Source organism: Vombatus ursinus, unplaced genomic scaffold (genome assembly GCF_900497805.2).
Source record: "Vombatus ursinus unplaced genomic scaffold, bare-nosed wombat genome assembly UNPS02014774.1, whole genome shotgun sequence".
Classification (NCBI taxonomy): Eukaryota; Metazoa; Chordata; class Mammalia; order Diprotodontia; family Vombatidae; genus Vombatus; species Vombatus ursinus.
The window spans coordinates 14,072,765-14,088,504 of record NW_020954552.1 but is presented as its reverse complement, the minus strand read 5'-3'; the positions used below and the strand labels follow the sequence as shown (position 1 = coordinate 14,088,504).

The following is a 15,740-nucleotide window of genomic DNA, read 5'->3' as shown; positions in this document are numbered from 1 at the left end:
ACTGAATTTCCTTTCTTCTTTCCTGGAGACCTTATGTCGACCTCTCTTTGCTTTCATCTAGCTGGTAGAAATGAATTGACAGACATTCCCCTTGGGGCCCATAAACTGTGGACACCTGTTCCTGGTCCAGCTGTTAGTTCCAACCATTTTGCTGCTCTAACATTGCTGAGTTATGGATCATCTTCAGCTGCCTAGAACAATGACTTACTAGAATCTAGGTTCACTACTGAAAACAAAATAAAACAAAACAAGCCCCTAAATTTCATAGTGCTTGTCACATAGTACATGCATGATAAATGGTCACTGATTGATTGATTGATTGATTAATGATGAAATGAAGATAACATACAAAATAATAATAAATAGCTAGCATTTACATGGCACTTAAAGATTTGTAAAGTGCTATACATATTATCATCTCATTTGATACAACAACCCTATGAGTTGCTAGTATTATCTTCATTTACAAATGAAGAAACTGAGGATGAGAAAGGCTAAGTAACTTGTGCCGAGTCACACAGCTAATAAATGTCTGGGGCAGGATATGAACTCAGTTCTTTCTGACTCAAGATTTAACAACCTTATCCAATGCACCACTTAGCTCCCTAATAGCAGTTTGCAAAACACCACTCCCTTCCCCCAAATAAGAGCACTATTCTTGGAAATGAAACAGCTAACACGTTGAGGACGTAGAGTGATTCATTTTCAGAACCTCATGAATACATTTGCCCTGTTCATTACTTCCAGGCTGATAGACAGGAACTAAGACACCTACACTGAGGTGTATTGAAAGACAACAGCTAATAAGATAGTATTATAGCTACAATTTATATTATTTTAAGTAAAAGTTATCAGAGTATGGTTTGGGCACTTGAGAAAACTGGGCTTATTGTTGTATTTTTGTTTTGTTTTCACAAGGCAAGAAGGCTAAAAGATGGATTGTTTTTTAGTCACAATTTCTGAAGAACAACCTGCCACGATATTATCATAATTCATCATTTCAATAGTGTGGCTTGGGGTGTAGCATAAAACATACCCGGAATGCTCTCACAATGGTATTTTACATACAGAAGAAACATGTATGTTTCCTTTCAGAAAATCCAAGTTCAGAATGGCTTCAGCACCTGATACATTATTATTTGCATTTTATGGCCAACTTGAGAGTGAATGTTAGGCGGTTAATGGTAACATGTTTTCATTCATCAATCAGAAACAGATTGCATTCTCTGCACACTCAGCTTTAGAATTAAATTTCCTCCATGTAAAGTCACAGAGTGCTTTGGGACCTGAGAAAAGCATGGCCTGCCAAATTTCTATTCCAGACAAAATGAAAATGTATTAGAGATTCAGACAAAGCTATCTGGCAAGGTTATTTCTTTCCCAGCATCAGTCCTGACTTCAGCACAGTTCAGGGGCAGCCCAACAGCAAAGCATGTACTTCTGGGATGAGTCTGTGTCTTGTTTTGTTTCAATGCATGTCATGTACTATTCATTCTAGAAAAATAAACCATAAATATAATTATGGCCAGTATAGGATCTGCTTCTTGGGAGAAAGAATTAGGGAAAGATGCCATTAGTTGAGGATTACAAAGGGTGAGGCATTGAAATCATATCACCATCAAGATTCTGGCTTTTATTTATCCTAAGAGACGATGATGATTCAGCATATCCTATTCAGTTCAATTCCACAGCTGATTTAAAGTGTCATCTGTGGATAGAGCACTGGGCTCATGGAGCTTATAGTCTAATAAGGGGAAATAGCACATAATGCAGATAACTATAGTTAGTTACAAAGTACAAATATTAGAAAGATTTAGGATTTCATTTGTGTAGTAAAGCATATTGTAACCCATCTACAATTTAGGAGAAAAGTCGTAGGAAGCTGTCAGAGGCACTGAGAGATTACATGACTTGCCCAAGTTCATATAGTTTGAAAGTATCAGATGTAGAAATTAAACCCAGGTCATCATGACCCCAAGTCTTCCACTCCATTAGGCTATGCATGACAAGGGCAGCTAGGTGACGCAGTGTGTAAAGCACTGGGCTTGGAATCAGGAAGACTCATCTTTCTGAATTTAAATCCAGCCTCAGCTGTGTGACCCTGGGCAAGTCACTTAACCCTGTTTGCCTCAGTATCCTCATCTGTAAAATGAGTTGGAGAAGGAAATGGCAAACCACTCCAGTGTCTTTGCCAAGAAAACCCCAAATGGGGTCATGAAGAGTCAGAGACAATTGAAACAACTGAACAACAACAGGCAAAAGAAAATCAAATTGGAAAAAAAAAGCATTTGGGGCTATTTTGTGGAGCAAAGATTCTTAGTAGGAAGGGTGACAATAAATATTGATCTTCTGTTTTAAAAAATAAGTCCCTGTTTTCTACAAAATTAATAATAATGCTAAGGTTAAAGTAGAATGTTAATTTGTATGCTACTGGCTTGGCTTTGTGTTTTATGTGATTGAATCCAAATTTCTAAAACTTGTTCTCCTCCCACACAACCTACCCCCCACATACATAAGACTTTTTTTTCCTTCTGAGAGCTTCCACGTATACTTCCCTAGTGGGCAGTTAAAGGATTAGAGCCGCCAAATTCCTGCTGCATTCTTACACACTGCCTATTGTTTCCATACTAAATCTGCTTGTCATTTTTGACTCCTTTTCTGTGAGACTTGGTGGTCTCCAAGCAAGAGTTATAATAAAAGCCAAAATGTCTACCACACAGTCCTCAGAACAGTTAGTCCCTGTAACCAAACAATAACATGATAGACTAAACTGAAAAAAAAAAAAGTCATCCTACAAAGACAAGCTACATCTGCTCCACGATTAGAGTATGAATCACTGACATGGAAAGTGAAATCCCTCAGGATGCATGTTTTCACACAGTCGTGGAAAGAGTGCTGTACTGGGAGTCCAGAATCTGAGATTCACATCTATTTTTGCCATTAAAAAGTTGATACGATATCTGCCATAAATAAATAACCTCAATGGGTCTTCGTTCTCTTATCTATATAGTTAAAAGATCAGGAAATATATTCCTTAAGGTTCCTTCTAATTCTATGATTATCCTGTTTGATTACTTTTGAAACTTAATTAGTGTGTGGCTATTTTTGTGGTTGTTCAGCCTCCATTTCTGAGAAGGACCAATAACATCATTGGGTGATGTCTTGACCCACATGTGAATTGGATGTTTCACTCATTAAAGTACCAAAACTCCACTAGAGTTTATCAATGAGTGAAATTTCATTCTTTTTTCATTTTGTATTAAAAATGAGCATTCATTTATGTCTTCTCATCCCCACATCAAGAATTCTTGTTCATATTGGCCCATGTTATCCCATAAGGAGGATTATAAAAATCAAATTTTTATAGTAATCATCTGATCATTTTCTTAATGCCTGTTTTTTAGTATAATTAAAATCAATCATAAAAATATTCTTTCAGAGTTCCCTTATCTTTACTAATTTTTCATTCATTTATTCAGTTAATTTTTTAGTGCTTATTTAGTAACTCTACTTTGAAAATATCTTTCTTAGACTGTATTAAATGACAAAAATTAGGATAAAATTGAAATATTCAGCTGAATTGGTAAAAGAGTGTGCTGTCTTAATATTGACCATGATTTTACCACTGTGGACAAATTTAAGTTCAGCCTTGACCTAACTAAACAAATTAAGAGTAGTTTTTATTCATACTGAAAAATTTCTGGGCTATTAAACATGTTGATCTGATTTCACTGAATTAATTTCTTCCTCAGGCTTTCAGAAATGTCTGAAGGGCAGGCATTCAGCTCCATTTGTCTTTTCATTCTGTACATCACTCTCCCCCTTTCCTTGGAGGCTACATTTTCATATTAAACTTTAATGCACTATACAAAGTTTCTTAATTGATTAGTATAAAAACTGGCAATTTCACCTGTGGCAAAATCAGTTACTTTCTTCTCATTGATCTCAGTGAATGAAAACTTGGAAGTATCTTGGAAGATCCATCTTTTTCACATCCTCTGGTTTAGAAAGAAGGACAAAATACTATAGTAATGTTCCAGATTCCTCTCACTCAAAAGGAGAGTTTTTCTCTTTGGAACAATGATCTCATGCTAGATTACTTTAAAAAAGGAGGGTTTAATTAGACCCTTGAGGTATTCATGTGAGTAACTAATACTGGCATAACTATTTAGTTTTTTTTTTCCTTTGAATGATTTATATTAAGATGCTTATCCTAACTCCTACTTGTACTGAAGGCTGGCTAGCAACATCTCCCCTTCAGTGTTCAAATTCCCCTGAGGGGTTGCTGTTGTCTTTCTAATGAGATCACCCCAACATCAATTAGCTTTTACAAAAAGATATTTACGGAAAAGACAGCAAGAACCAAAGTACACAAACATCTCCCAAATTGGGGACCCACTCGCATAGTCTCCTAGATCTCTGTGGAGAAAGTGTTTAAACTTCACACATTTGCTATAAAGCTCACTTCCACATTCAGCATACCTCCTGGAGGAGTCATCCCTTTGCTGAAGAGCTTGGTATTTCAACCAACAGGTTGACCTATTACAGGGGTGAGTCAAGCATGCATCAGAGGTGCACTGGTGTACTAGGCTTAGTCTCAAGCAGACTACAGATGTGGCAGAGACTGAAGCAATGGCAGGATCATTAACTCATAGTATATGAGGGTCAAGGTGTCCTCCTGACTGAGACCTAACAGCCTAAGGCCTCACTCCCCACTTGCAGGCTCATAGAATCTCACCTTTCTCACTTGAATTCAGCCAGGGAGAAAAAGAATCCAATCAAAAAGCCTTTCTTCACCATAGACTAAGCAGACAGGAAACAGTTATAGCATACCTGTGCATTCTCTGAAGTTCATGTCTATTATCAGGTATAACAAGCCTCTGCATGGAGGATTACAGCAGACAAAACAATGATCATTCTTGAAGGATAGGATCCCCATTGGCTAGTGCTCCCACATTATTAGAGTTCTTTTTTTGTGGTGGGGAGCTGGGTACTGGCCTTTTGATTTCACTGGTGTCTAGCACACCCTGTGAGAAAATTCTTTCCATCAAAGCAAGTTGGCACCTGCTCTCTGACTTGAAGGCCTAGAAGATTACCTGTCTGGGATGCTGAGAAGTTAAAGGATTTGCCCAGGGTCACTCAGTCAGTATGTGTCAGAGTTGGGGCTCAAATGCAGGTTGTAGGCACTGAAATTGGCTCCCTATTCACTGCAAACATTGCCTGTTGTTCTCTCATATAAATGAATTAGAAATCATAATTTATTTTGGGAAAAGTAGTTCCAACCTGACACTTGTCCAACTTCGAGAAATGCCCTGCTTGTGTGTGTGTGTGTGTGTGTGTGTGTGTGTGTGTTGTGTTTGGGGATGTGCATGAAGGCATTGAATGCCTCCATCAATCAGCAGTGCTCTCAATTCAGTAGCAACTTTGCCCCAAATCATCTGGATATTCACCACTGTACGTGAGGATGCTGACTGAACCTTTCCAATCTCTTTGATTTAGTGACACTTTGTAGACTTTGCTGTGAGAGTTGCAGTATGTGAATACAGTTGAGAATGTCTGAGATGAGATTTATAAACCCTTGGTTTGTTTTTTTTCCCCCAGACACAGAGACATGTGATTATGGCTGGCACAAATTCCAAGGTCAGTGCTACAAATATTTTGCCCATCGTCGAACATGGGATGCTGCTGAAAGGGAGTGTCGGCTGCAGGGCGCCCATCTGACCAGTATCCTGTCCCACGAAGAACAACTATTTGTGAATCGTATGTACCAGCTAGATCCTTAAAGGGAGCACCTTGATTCAATATGTATCAAAATATGATGCTATATGCTTATCGATGACATTCCTTTTAAATGTCTTTAATTTTTCCATTTAGTATGTGTTTATTATCTCATTTATTCCACTGATTAAGACCCAAATGAAAGGAAGAAAAGCAAACATCTTGCTTTTATTCTCTATTCCAGGGTTCCTTAACCTTATTTTTTATTAATATTTTTTAACTTTAAAAAAAATTGGATAGCTTTATTTTGATATAACTTTGGTGGTCCTTTGTAATATGCATTTTATTTATTTAAAACCAAAAATCTGATAAGGGGTCCCTGGATTTTTCCAGACTTTGAAGGGGGTCCAGGCCATGAAAGAAGGTTAAGAACCTCTACTCTACACCTTCCTGAATTAATTATTAACATCTTTAAACCAGAGAGAGTGCTCTCTGCATAAATCAAATAAATACTTGGAGCTCGAAGGGCATGAAATTATGTTCTAGACATGTTTCATGTCTCTCAAATTTAAAGTCACGAAAATCAAATGAACATCAGGTCAATTCATTAAAAGAGAGAGAAAAGTAATGCTTTTTAGGTAGATTGGGGGTGAAGTTTTTGGTTGCAATGTGATTCTGTTCTCTCCTTACCAATTTCCCAGAGATATCTAACATCACTCAGAAAACTTATGGCATGATAACAGTGGAAAAAGTCCTGGATTTGGAGTCAAAGAATCTGGATTTGAAACCAGGTTTTGCTGTTTTTGACCTGTGTAACGTTAGCCGAATTAATTGGTCTCTCTGGTCCTTAGTTTCCTCGTGTGTAAAATGAGGAAGCTGGAGTCAATGGCCTACAAGGCCTCTTCAAGCTATTAGTTGGAGATCCTCTAATTATATTTTACAAACTGTACAGACAGATCTTGCATCTTGACACAAAATCCATCTTATTCTTCTTCCAGATGACTAGAAGGTCTTTATTAAAAGTTTGATCATTGCATTTTTGATGGGCAGAAAAATGTCTGTTCTAAGTGTTCATTTTCTGATTTCGAGTGAGAACAAATGTGTTCCTCAGACCACGTTGGTATGGAATCTGGAATACAACTTTGGGTCGCTGAAATTTTTGCTGTTTTGTCTGGTTTGTTTATGTTAACTAAAAATACTGGAAAAATTTCTATTGTAACCGAGAGAAAATACTCATTTAATTTCAGTCAACTGTTGAAATGATTTCTCTCAACTAATTGCCACTGCCTGACATTTTGAAGTTCCACAATGAGTTTGTAAGCTAGCCTGCCAGTTTAAAGCATATGGGGCTGAGGAAAAAAGATAACCAGTACTATTGCTGAGGAAAAAAAGATAACCAGGACTATTGGATGGTAGCCCATGAGTGTTTTTTATGAGCCCCTAAAATAGTTCCAGTCAGAGAAGAGGAAATGTGATTCATTCCAAAAATAATTTTCTTTTGATAAATTTTCTTCCATATATGGGAAAGTCAGTTAAAAAAAAAAAAATATATATATATATATATCTGTGGTATTTCCTGTCCCTTAGGTGTGGGCCATGATTATCAGTGGATAGGCCTCAACGATAAGATGTTTGAGCATGACTTCCGTTGGACAGATGGCAGCACACTGGTAAGACACTAATAGAAAGGCTAATTCAATTTATTTCAATTAGATAAGCATCTATTAAGCAACCACTATAGGCTAGGTGCTGTACTAGCCTCTAGGGCACATACAAAGACAAAAACCAGAGACTTCTTGCCCTCAGGAAGCTTACATTCTGCTGGATAACTCTTCAAGCTCCACAGCTGTAAAATTGGTGCTGAAAGTTTTTCTCCTATTACATATGAAGAAACCAGACTGGAGAGAAATCAAATTATTTGAGCACAGTCACACAGACTTGTCCAAGTTGTTGTAGAACACTAAGAATCAGACCCTAGAACTGACTCACTGCAACCTATGTATACAAACACACACACACACACACACACACACACACACACACACACACACACAAGCAGCACCACCACCACTGCTATTATCATTCTGGTTTTCTAATCACTACCATATTCTGTTCTGTTTAAGAGCAGAGTGTATAAAATCAGGTTTCCAGTAAAATGGAAAACAAGCCCAAAACTCAGGAATAGTATAGTAGTTGATTGCATACTTTCACAGATAATTGCAAGACTTGCCATGGGTCTGACTTTTTGGATGGGTCACCTTTTCAAGCATAAAAGTAAAAGTGAAAAGAAAGAAAAAGTGTATGAGAGGGGAATATTTTCTCCTTTCCACCTGAAACATTTTAAACAGACACATACTTTCAGGCATGGTTCAGTTTTGTCTAGGCAAGAAACGTTCTTTCTGCCATTCAAAAAATGGCTGGTATATGGTAGTGTGAATGTCCATCAATCAAAATTGTTGGCTGTATAATACTGCTTTTTAATTTATTTTTTTGGTTACCATCTATGTTGTATTTAGTCTTTAAAAAAGTGAATGTCTTGCCCTTAGCATGCCCTGGAACTGAATTAAGTTTCTCTAAATAAATCAGGGGCAAACCTAATGACTTATTGCCGGTAAATGCTTTTAGAAATTTATGGTGTGATAAGGTAGTCAGAATGGTAAAAATAAAATTCTTTGTTTAGTAAAAAGAAATAAAGGTCAAATATTAACTTGATTTTGAGGTCATTCTTGTGAATTACTTGGACTCTTTAAATTTTCTATTCCAAGTTTCCTATGTTTAAATTATTGACCTAATATAATGGTGCCACCCATGTGAATTCCGTGAATTTGGGGAAATGTGGTCATTTCCAGATCCTAAAGTGATGTCTGCCTATCAAAGGCACTTCAACCAATATGCTTAGGAAACCAAGAAGTTTACAAACCACTTTTAATTCTTAAAATACTGTGAAATATGTAATACAGATTTATAAAATGAAAAAGTTTTGGTTAAATCATAGATTCCAACTGATTTCAAACTGGAAGGGGTGTTAGAGGTAATCACCATATTTTACAGATGTGGAATTTGATCCTCAGAGACTTTAAAGGACTTGCCCAAGGTCATAAAACTAGTAAAATTTGGAGGTAAGACTGAATCTAGTTTCTTCTGACTCTAAGGCCACTACTTTTAACACTAAATGACACAACTTCAGCAATTGGTACATACATATATATCTAGTCCTCTCTGGTCAGTTGTATGTGTAGTTAATTTGTATGCTTTGTTAATTATAACCATGATATATCATTATATTTATTCTGGTTTTGTTAGTAGTTTGAAAGTCCCTCAAAGGTAGGGACTATTCTTTTTCTTTCTTTGCAGAAAATAGGACCTTGTCAAATAGTATGTACTATGTTAATCATGTGGACTGACTGTTACTAGAAATTTTTCAAGTGTTGGAAAATAATGTATTGAGTTGTATCGTTTTTGGAAAGAGATGACATTTGCTTGAAGAAGGGGATGCATAGCACCTGAACTTCAGGCATTGTGGTGAATTAGGGTCAAGGAAGGAAGAAAATAAAAATTTATTAAGTACCTGCTTTGTGCCAGGCATTGTGCTTAATGCTTTCAAATATTAATTCATTTGATCTTCAGAACAATTGAGGAAATTGAAGCAAAGATTAAGAGACTTGCCCAGGTTCATACAGACACTAACTATTTGAACTCAGCAATGGTTAGATTGCTATTTATTATTGCTATAAATTCTTAAAAAAGCAGTTGGTAGCCTATGATTATACTATAAACAGGACTGGTCTTTAGCTAAGAGAGGGAGAGGTGGCTTTCTTAGGTCTCTTGCTATGATTGATGGGGGAGAGAAATACTCAGCTAAGGAGAGTGGCAATCTGGCAATCCCTATGGCAGTCCCCATTCATCCTGTGCATACTATTTAGCATACTAATCTTTTGCTTAAATTATTGGGCCAAAGTAATGTCTCCACTCACTTGAATTCCCTGAGTTTGGTTCTCTAGAACCTAGGGGACCAACACCAGGACGACAACAGATATATATTTTGACGACAAGAGGGGTGAACAAAAACTTTTACTGTCAGGTAGACAAATTTTTGGGATTCATGAGAAATAACTGAATGGAGGAAAAGACTGTGTTTTAAGTGATTGCATACTTGAATAAGTATATATATTTTGGAGGTTTCTAAACAGGCAGGACTTCTATTTCAATGAACTCACAGTCTTAAGACTGTACCTGTAGTGTTATAGATCACAGACTCTCAGCCCTGGCCTCTCATTTTGGGCAACTCATTTTCATTAATAATGATAATTTGCATTTAGATACTGCTTTAATGTTTGCAAAGTGCATTACAAATATTATCGCATTTGACCCTCACAACAACCCTGAGAAGTAGGTGTTATTATTATCATCGTTCCCATTTTTGAAGATGAGGAAAATGAAGCTGACTTGCCCAAGGTCACACAGCTAATAAGTGTCTTAGGCAGGATTTGAACTCAGGTCTTCCTTGTTCTAAGTCTAGGGTTCTATCCACTGTGCCACAAAGCTACCTTAAATAGATCTCCCCAGTGCAATGGAGACTTACCTCTAGTTCTTTTACTCATATCATGCTTTATTTCAACATTGGAGCTATTCATTTGTCATACCTAACTCTTGCTCCATGACCAGACACCTCAGGTTCCAGTCATACATCTCTTTTACATTGTCTCTGCCTTCTCTCACAGGCAAGTCATTATTGCTCATTTATTGCAGTTTGCTTTCTCCTACCACACACCTTCCTGTGACCTACCATCACTTTTACTTGCAATTTTTCTAAGAGGGCTGTGATCTATGATCTTTGCCTCTAAAACACACACACACACACACACACACATACACACACACATGCACACACACAACACACACATAAACACACACACATATATAGACATACATATATGTATGAATATATGGATATGTGTGTGAGTACATATATGCGTGTATATGTATTATGTATATATGTACATCCATATGTGTATATGTATATGAATAAACACTATAAATTATCTATCCAACTGTGTTTCATAACTTGGAAAAAGATATTTTTCATCTACTTGGTTTTTCCTGTGTATATAATTGGTTTGAACCCTTTAGAATGCTTATAGATCTTATTTAGGAAGCTTTGAAATGTTCCAGGGCTTTAAATCAGTACAATGTGATTTGCAAACAGGAGCATCAGCAGTACTTCATCATCTATAAGGAATAGAGAGAGAATCTTTCTCTCTGTGTATACACATATAGGTATATACATGTTTATACACTCACAATTCGCTCAAGTATATATTTAGTAATATATTCATAAGCATGTGCATACATAAAACATACAGTATATATGTGTATACAGATACTTTAATATAAATATACGTATACACACATACATGCACTTTCTACTCAAGATGACTGACTCAAAGCACAATTCTCAGTTTCGTGGGTGGTAGGAAATTCTTCTCTTCATGTCAGATAAGAAGATGAGATAGGATGCAGGTGAGACAGGATAACTGGATTAACTTGAAACATTTGGTTTTGCTACAATCGAATTAACTTATGCAGGCATAAGCTCAATAAAGTTTTGTTCTTATTTCTCTTTATTAATTAAAGAGAAAAAAGTTATTGTGAAGAAAACAACTTGTGAATATTTCTTTAAATGGGGATGGCTCTAGAACTGGTAGAAAGCAAAAAAAAGTGAACTCTGGTGAAAGATGGAATCTTTGTCAACTTCTCCAAGTTATTTGTGCTGATCTATCCCTGAAACATCAAATGGAGTTCATACAAAAACAAAGTCCCCCAAATAAACCCTACAAGCTTGTCCAGAAAAGTTAAAGTTGACGGACATTTACTTTCCTCTTAATTCTTCCTTTGTGAAAAAACAGAAGTGCATTAAGAAATGTCCCTTAACTTTGAACATTTTGGAGCAGGACAAGACTATCTGCCCAACAGATTGTTCTCACCCCCCCAAACTTTTTTTGAGTGATCTCAGTCCCACTTTCCTGTTTTTTCATCACTATTCTCCCCTCCCCCAGTCTCCTTCCTTTAGAGATAGCCTAGGTGTCTCTTGAGCTCATTTGTAGCTGTTTTTACAGCTACTATTCTTTGTAATTTATTCCAAATGTGTGTCTTTGTATCAAATAGTACTCCTTTTCTTTCCCTTCCTTTCCCTTCCTTCCTTCCTTCCTTCCTTCCTTCCTTCCTTCCTTCCTTCCTTCCTTCCTTCCTTCCTTCCTTCCTTCCTTTCTTTCATTCTTTCTTCTCTCTTCTCTCTCTTTCTGACTCTCTCTCTGTCTCTCTCTTTAAGTTAGTCTTTTGCTGGAAAAAGTAGTATATGCTATTAGAATGAGTTAACTTCACTGTGTTCTTTGCAGCATTCCTAATGTGTTTTGGATTTTTTTTTGCCCTATTTATTAATGTAGGATAATTACTCTGACATCCTTTCTGGGAGGTAAGGCAGCACTGTTTTTCTGAGGAAAGTATAATGAGTATCTTTCATATTAACCATGGCATATTTGTGGTATTCACTCTTGTTACAACCTCATTTATCTCTATGTGCAGCTGTGTTAGGGATTCATAATTTCAGTAAATTCTTGCAAAGAAATCTTCAAATTACATTTCTGATAAGCATACTGAGTGATGATATCTTGTTTGCTATAAATAACTGTGCTTCATTTCCATATTAATTAAATTATATTTGTATGTATTAAGCTATCTGCTAGCATCTGGCCAAGTTGTCTAAATGGGTCATAGTCTTCTGTTTTTGATTGCCTTATTCCTCATTTTTGGTCCTTTAATTAAATTATCATCAGTAAATTCTAAAGTCTTATCACTGACAGTATCATTCAAATTACTTAGAGACCATATACTTGTTATTGTTATACTTTTAAGGAACTTTCCAATTATTTTCCTTGGAGGGGTGGAGATCACATCAGGCATTTCACAAAAGAGCACTCATGAATAAAATTAGTTCCAGGCTTGCTCTTGTAATTAATATTAAAATGAGAAAATGCCAACCTTGGGTTATTCTTTCTTAAGGCATTTTCATTTTCTGTCATTTTTTCTTTTAACTTGTTATTCTTTAACTAGCCCATTAATCTCCAACAGGGAAACTTTGCTAATACTTTATCATAAACTTTAACAAATAACTTCTACAATGTCCACAATGAGTTGCCTTAACTTGTTATCAAGGTAATAATGTCTTCAAAGAATTCCTCCAAGCTAAATTAGCCAAGTCAAATATGGATTCTTATTGACTAATCTAACCACACTTGACTTATCTTGCTTTTGTTCTATCAGGTGGCTTTTACTCTCTCTTTTTATTGCTAAATGAGTGAGTACTCTAAAGTTTGCCTCTTGTTCTATTTTTTTTTTTTTGGTTAAATTTCTTCAGTTTGAACTCTTTGTGATCCAATTTTAAAAATGTCAATCATATTTATTTTATAACAGACATAAGAAAAGCCTTATTTAATGAGATAATATTTGTAAAAAAGAGCTTAGCTCAGCACAGTGCCTGGCACATAGTAGGCATTATATAAATGCTTATTCCCTGACCCCTCTTAATGAAATATATATTGGCATAATTGACTGCAGAGATTATTTTGACATAGCTAGCATTTATATAGCACTTTAAGTTATGCAAAGTGCTTAGTAAGTATTATCTCATTTTTATCTTCATAACAACCATAGGTGGTAGTTGCTATTAATAATCCATAATTTTACAGATGGGAAAATTGAGACAGATAGAGCTTAAGTGAATTGGCAGGATCACACAAGTAGGAAGTCTGAGGACAGATTTGAACTCAGTTTTCTCAACTCCAGGACCAGCACTCTAGCTACTATATCATCTAGCTGGTATCTCCAACCAAAATGTTATGTCTTAAAATCCAGTACTTACAAAATAGAAAGCATAAGGGGATTAAAGAATTTGAGAAATAAGAGATAAAGATTTATAAAATCCTAGCTCTGGTTATTACCTGGTACTTTGCAGCCTCCTGAGCAGGACTTAACTAAAATGATCCTAAAAAGTTAGTTACTACTTTTTTTTTTAAATAGCTCAACAGGAAGTTCTTCTCACCTATTTGATATCATGATACAATACTTTATGACTCTTTTGAACAAGAAATGTTTCCTAGTAATACTAAGTGGGGGGACGGAGTTGTCTAATGGCAACCCCATCAAGTAAGCATGCACAGCATTTTGTCTGATGCAATCTCACATGTGGACGCTGGGTAAGCCTATTTTTGGAGTAATGTAGTGATTAACTCTCTGCTCTGGGCAGCTAGGTGCACAGTGGATAAAGCACTGGGTTTGGAATCAGAAAGACTCACCTTCCTGAGTTCAAATCTGGCCTCAGACACTAACTAGCTGTGTGATCCTCAGCAAGTCACTTAACCCTGCTTACCTTAGTTCCTCATCTGTAAAATTAGCTGGAGAAGGAAATAGCAAACCACTCCAGTGACCTTGCCAAGAAAACTCCAGATAGGGTCATGAAGAGTCGAACAGAACTGATACAACTCAACAACAACAGTTCTCTACTTTAGAATAGGCCTGGAAGCAAGCTTATCTAGCCTATCACATATGTAGTAAGTATCAGTGCTCCCATGTTGCCTCCTGTATTGGATTTATATTGCATCTTTCTTCATAAGAACTCAAATATATATTTCATTTCATTTTTTTCTTACAATATTACTTTTAGGTAGGAAGAGGCCAGTCAATTATTCTTATTTTTATTGTCATTACCAGAGAAAAGAAGTACAAACTTTTATTTTTTTCCTTTCAACACAATATACTTTTCCAGAGCAGATTTGAAATACAGATACAGTATCATACCAGCAAGAAGACAATCTAAAAATTGGACATAAGAATAAACTATACCTATTATGAAAGGACATGGGGGAAAAGAAGGTGGGGAAGCAAGGAAATAGCAGGGTTAACCAGGGCAACATTGATCAAGGACCTGACTGTATCTTCTACGGAGCAGAAATGCACCTGTTAGAAACAGAATTCATTTCCCATGCAGCACTGTGGGTATGGTATTCTGTAGGGACTGGAGGAGAGGAAGGGATCATATGAAGGCCAGTAGTGCAGAACACTGAGGCCACGTGATCCTGGAAAAAGGAGAAACCTTGGTGAGTCACAGGTAGCTGAGATGGAGCTATCCATCATTTGGCTTGGTTGGCATTCTCAGGTATTGGAGGCAGTACAGAATATCAAACTCAGCTCCTCATGCTGTTGAGATGAGGGGTTAGATAGCCAATGTCTCCCTGACACTGGCTTGGAAGAAGGATAGCTAAGGGAGCCCCAGAAGGAACACTGGGGATTTCTGTATTAAATGGCTGATATAGGGAGCAAAACCTGGGCGGTCTCTTAGAGTGACCACTTTCTGCTGAGAAGGCCAATTATTATTATCATCCCCATTTTACATATAAATAATCTGAAATACAGAGAGTTTAAGGGACATTTCCAATGTCAGCAGAAGAACTCAGTGTTGAACCATTCACCTTGACTCTGTCTAGTGCTTCATACAACAGTTTTTCATCTCCTTCTGCATCCTGTCACAAGCAGAAATAGAAAGCTACTTTCCATAGCCATTCATACAATTTTACTTCACAAACATGAATGCAATTATTGTCGGTATTTGCTCTACATGTGATCATTTTAGCCAGGGCTGGGGAACCTGTGGCCTCAAGGCCACATGTGGCCCTCTAGGTCCTCAAGGGCAGCCCTTTGACTGAATCCAAACTTCATAGAAGAAATCCCCTTAACAAAAGAATTTGTTTTGTAAAACTCAGACTTAGTCAAAAGGCCTCACAGGCCATGTGTGGCCTCAAGGTCCCAGGTTCCCCACCCCTGATTTTAACTATTATGATAGCAAAAGCAAATAACAAAACAACTCAGTCAGCTATTGAGTTTTTTTCAACCTTATCTCAAGTCCTGCCCTTCTAATACTTACTTTCTTTCGGCCTCTGACTGACTAGTAAGGTCTCAACTTCCCTTGC

The 15,740-nt window shown here is 36.8% G+C and overlaps 1 protein-coding gene across 2 annotated transcripts in view; it reads left to right on the top strand.

The window, feature by feature from the left end:
• Positions 1–15,740, top strand: part of VCAN (versican) — a 134,546-nt gene that overhangs the window by 94,322 nt on the left and 24,484 nt on the right. For both annotated transcript variants that reach the window (XM_027864169.1, XM_027864170.1), the window contains 2 exons: positions 5,602–5,760; positions 7,306–7,388. In XM_027864169.1, coding sequence (XP_027719970.1) covers positions 5,602–5,760; positions 7,306–7,388 — 242 coding nt within the window. The remainder of the gene's footprint in view (positions 1–5,601; positions 5,761–7,305; positions 7,389–15,740) is intronic.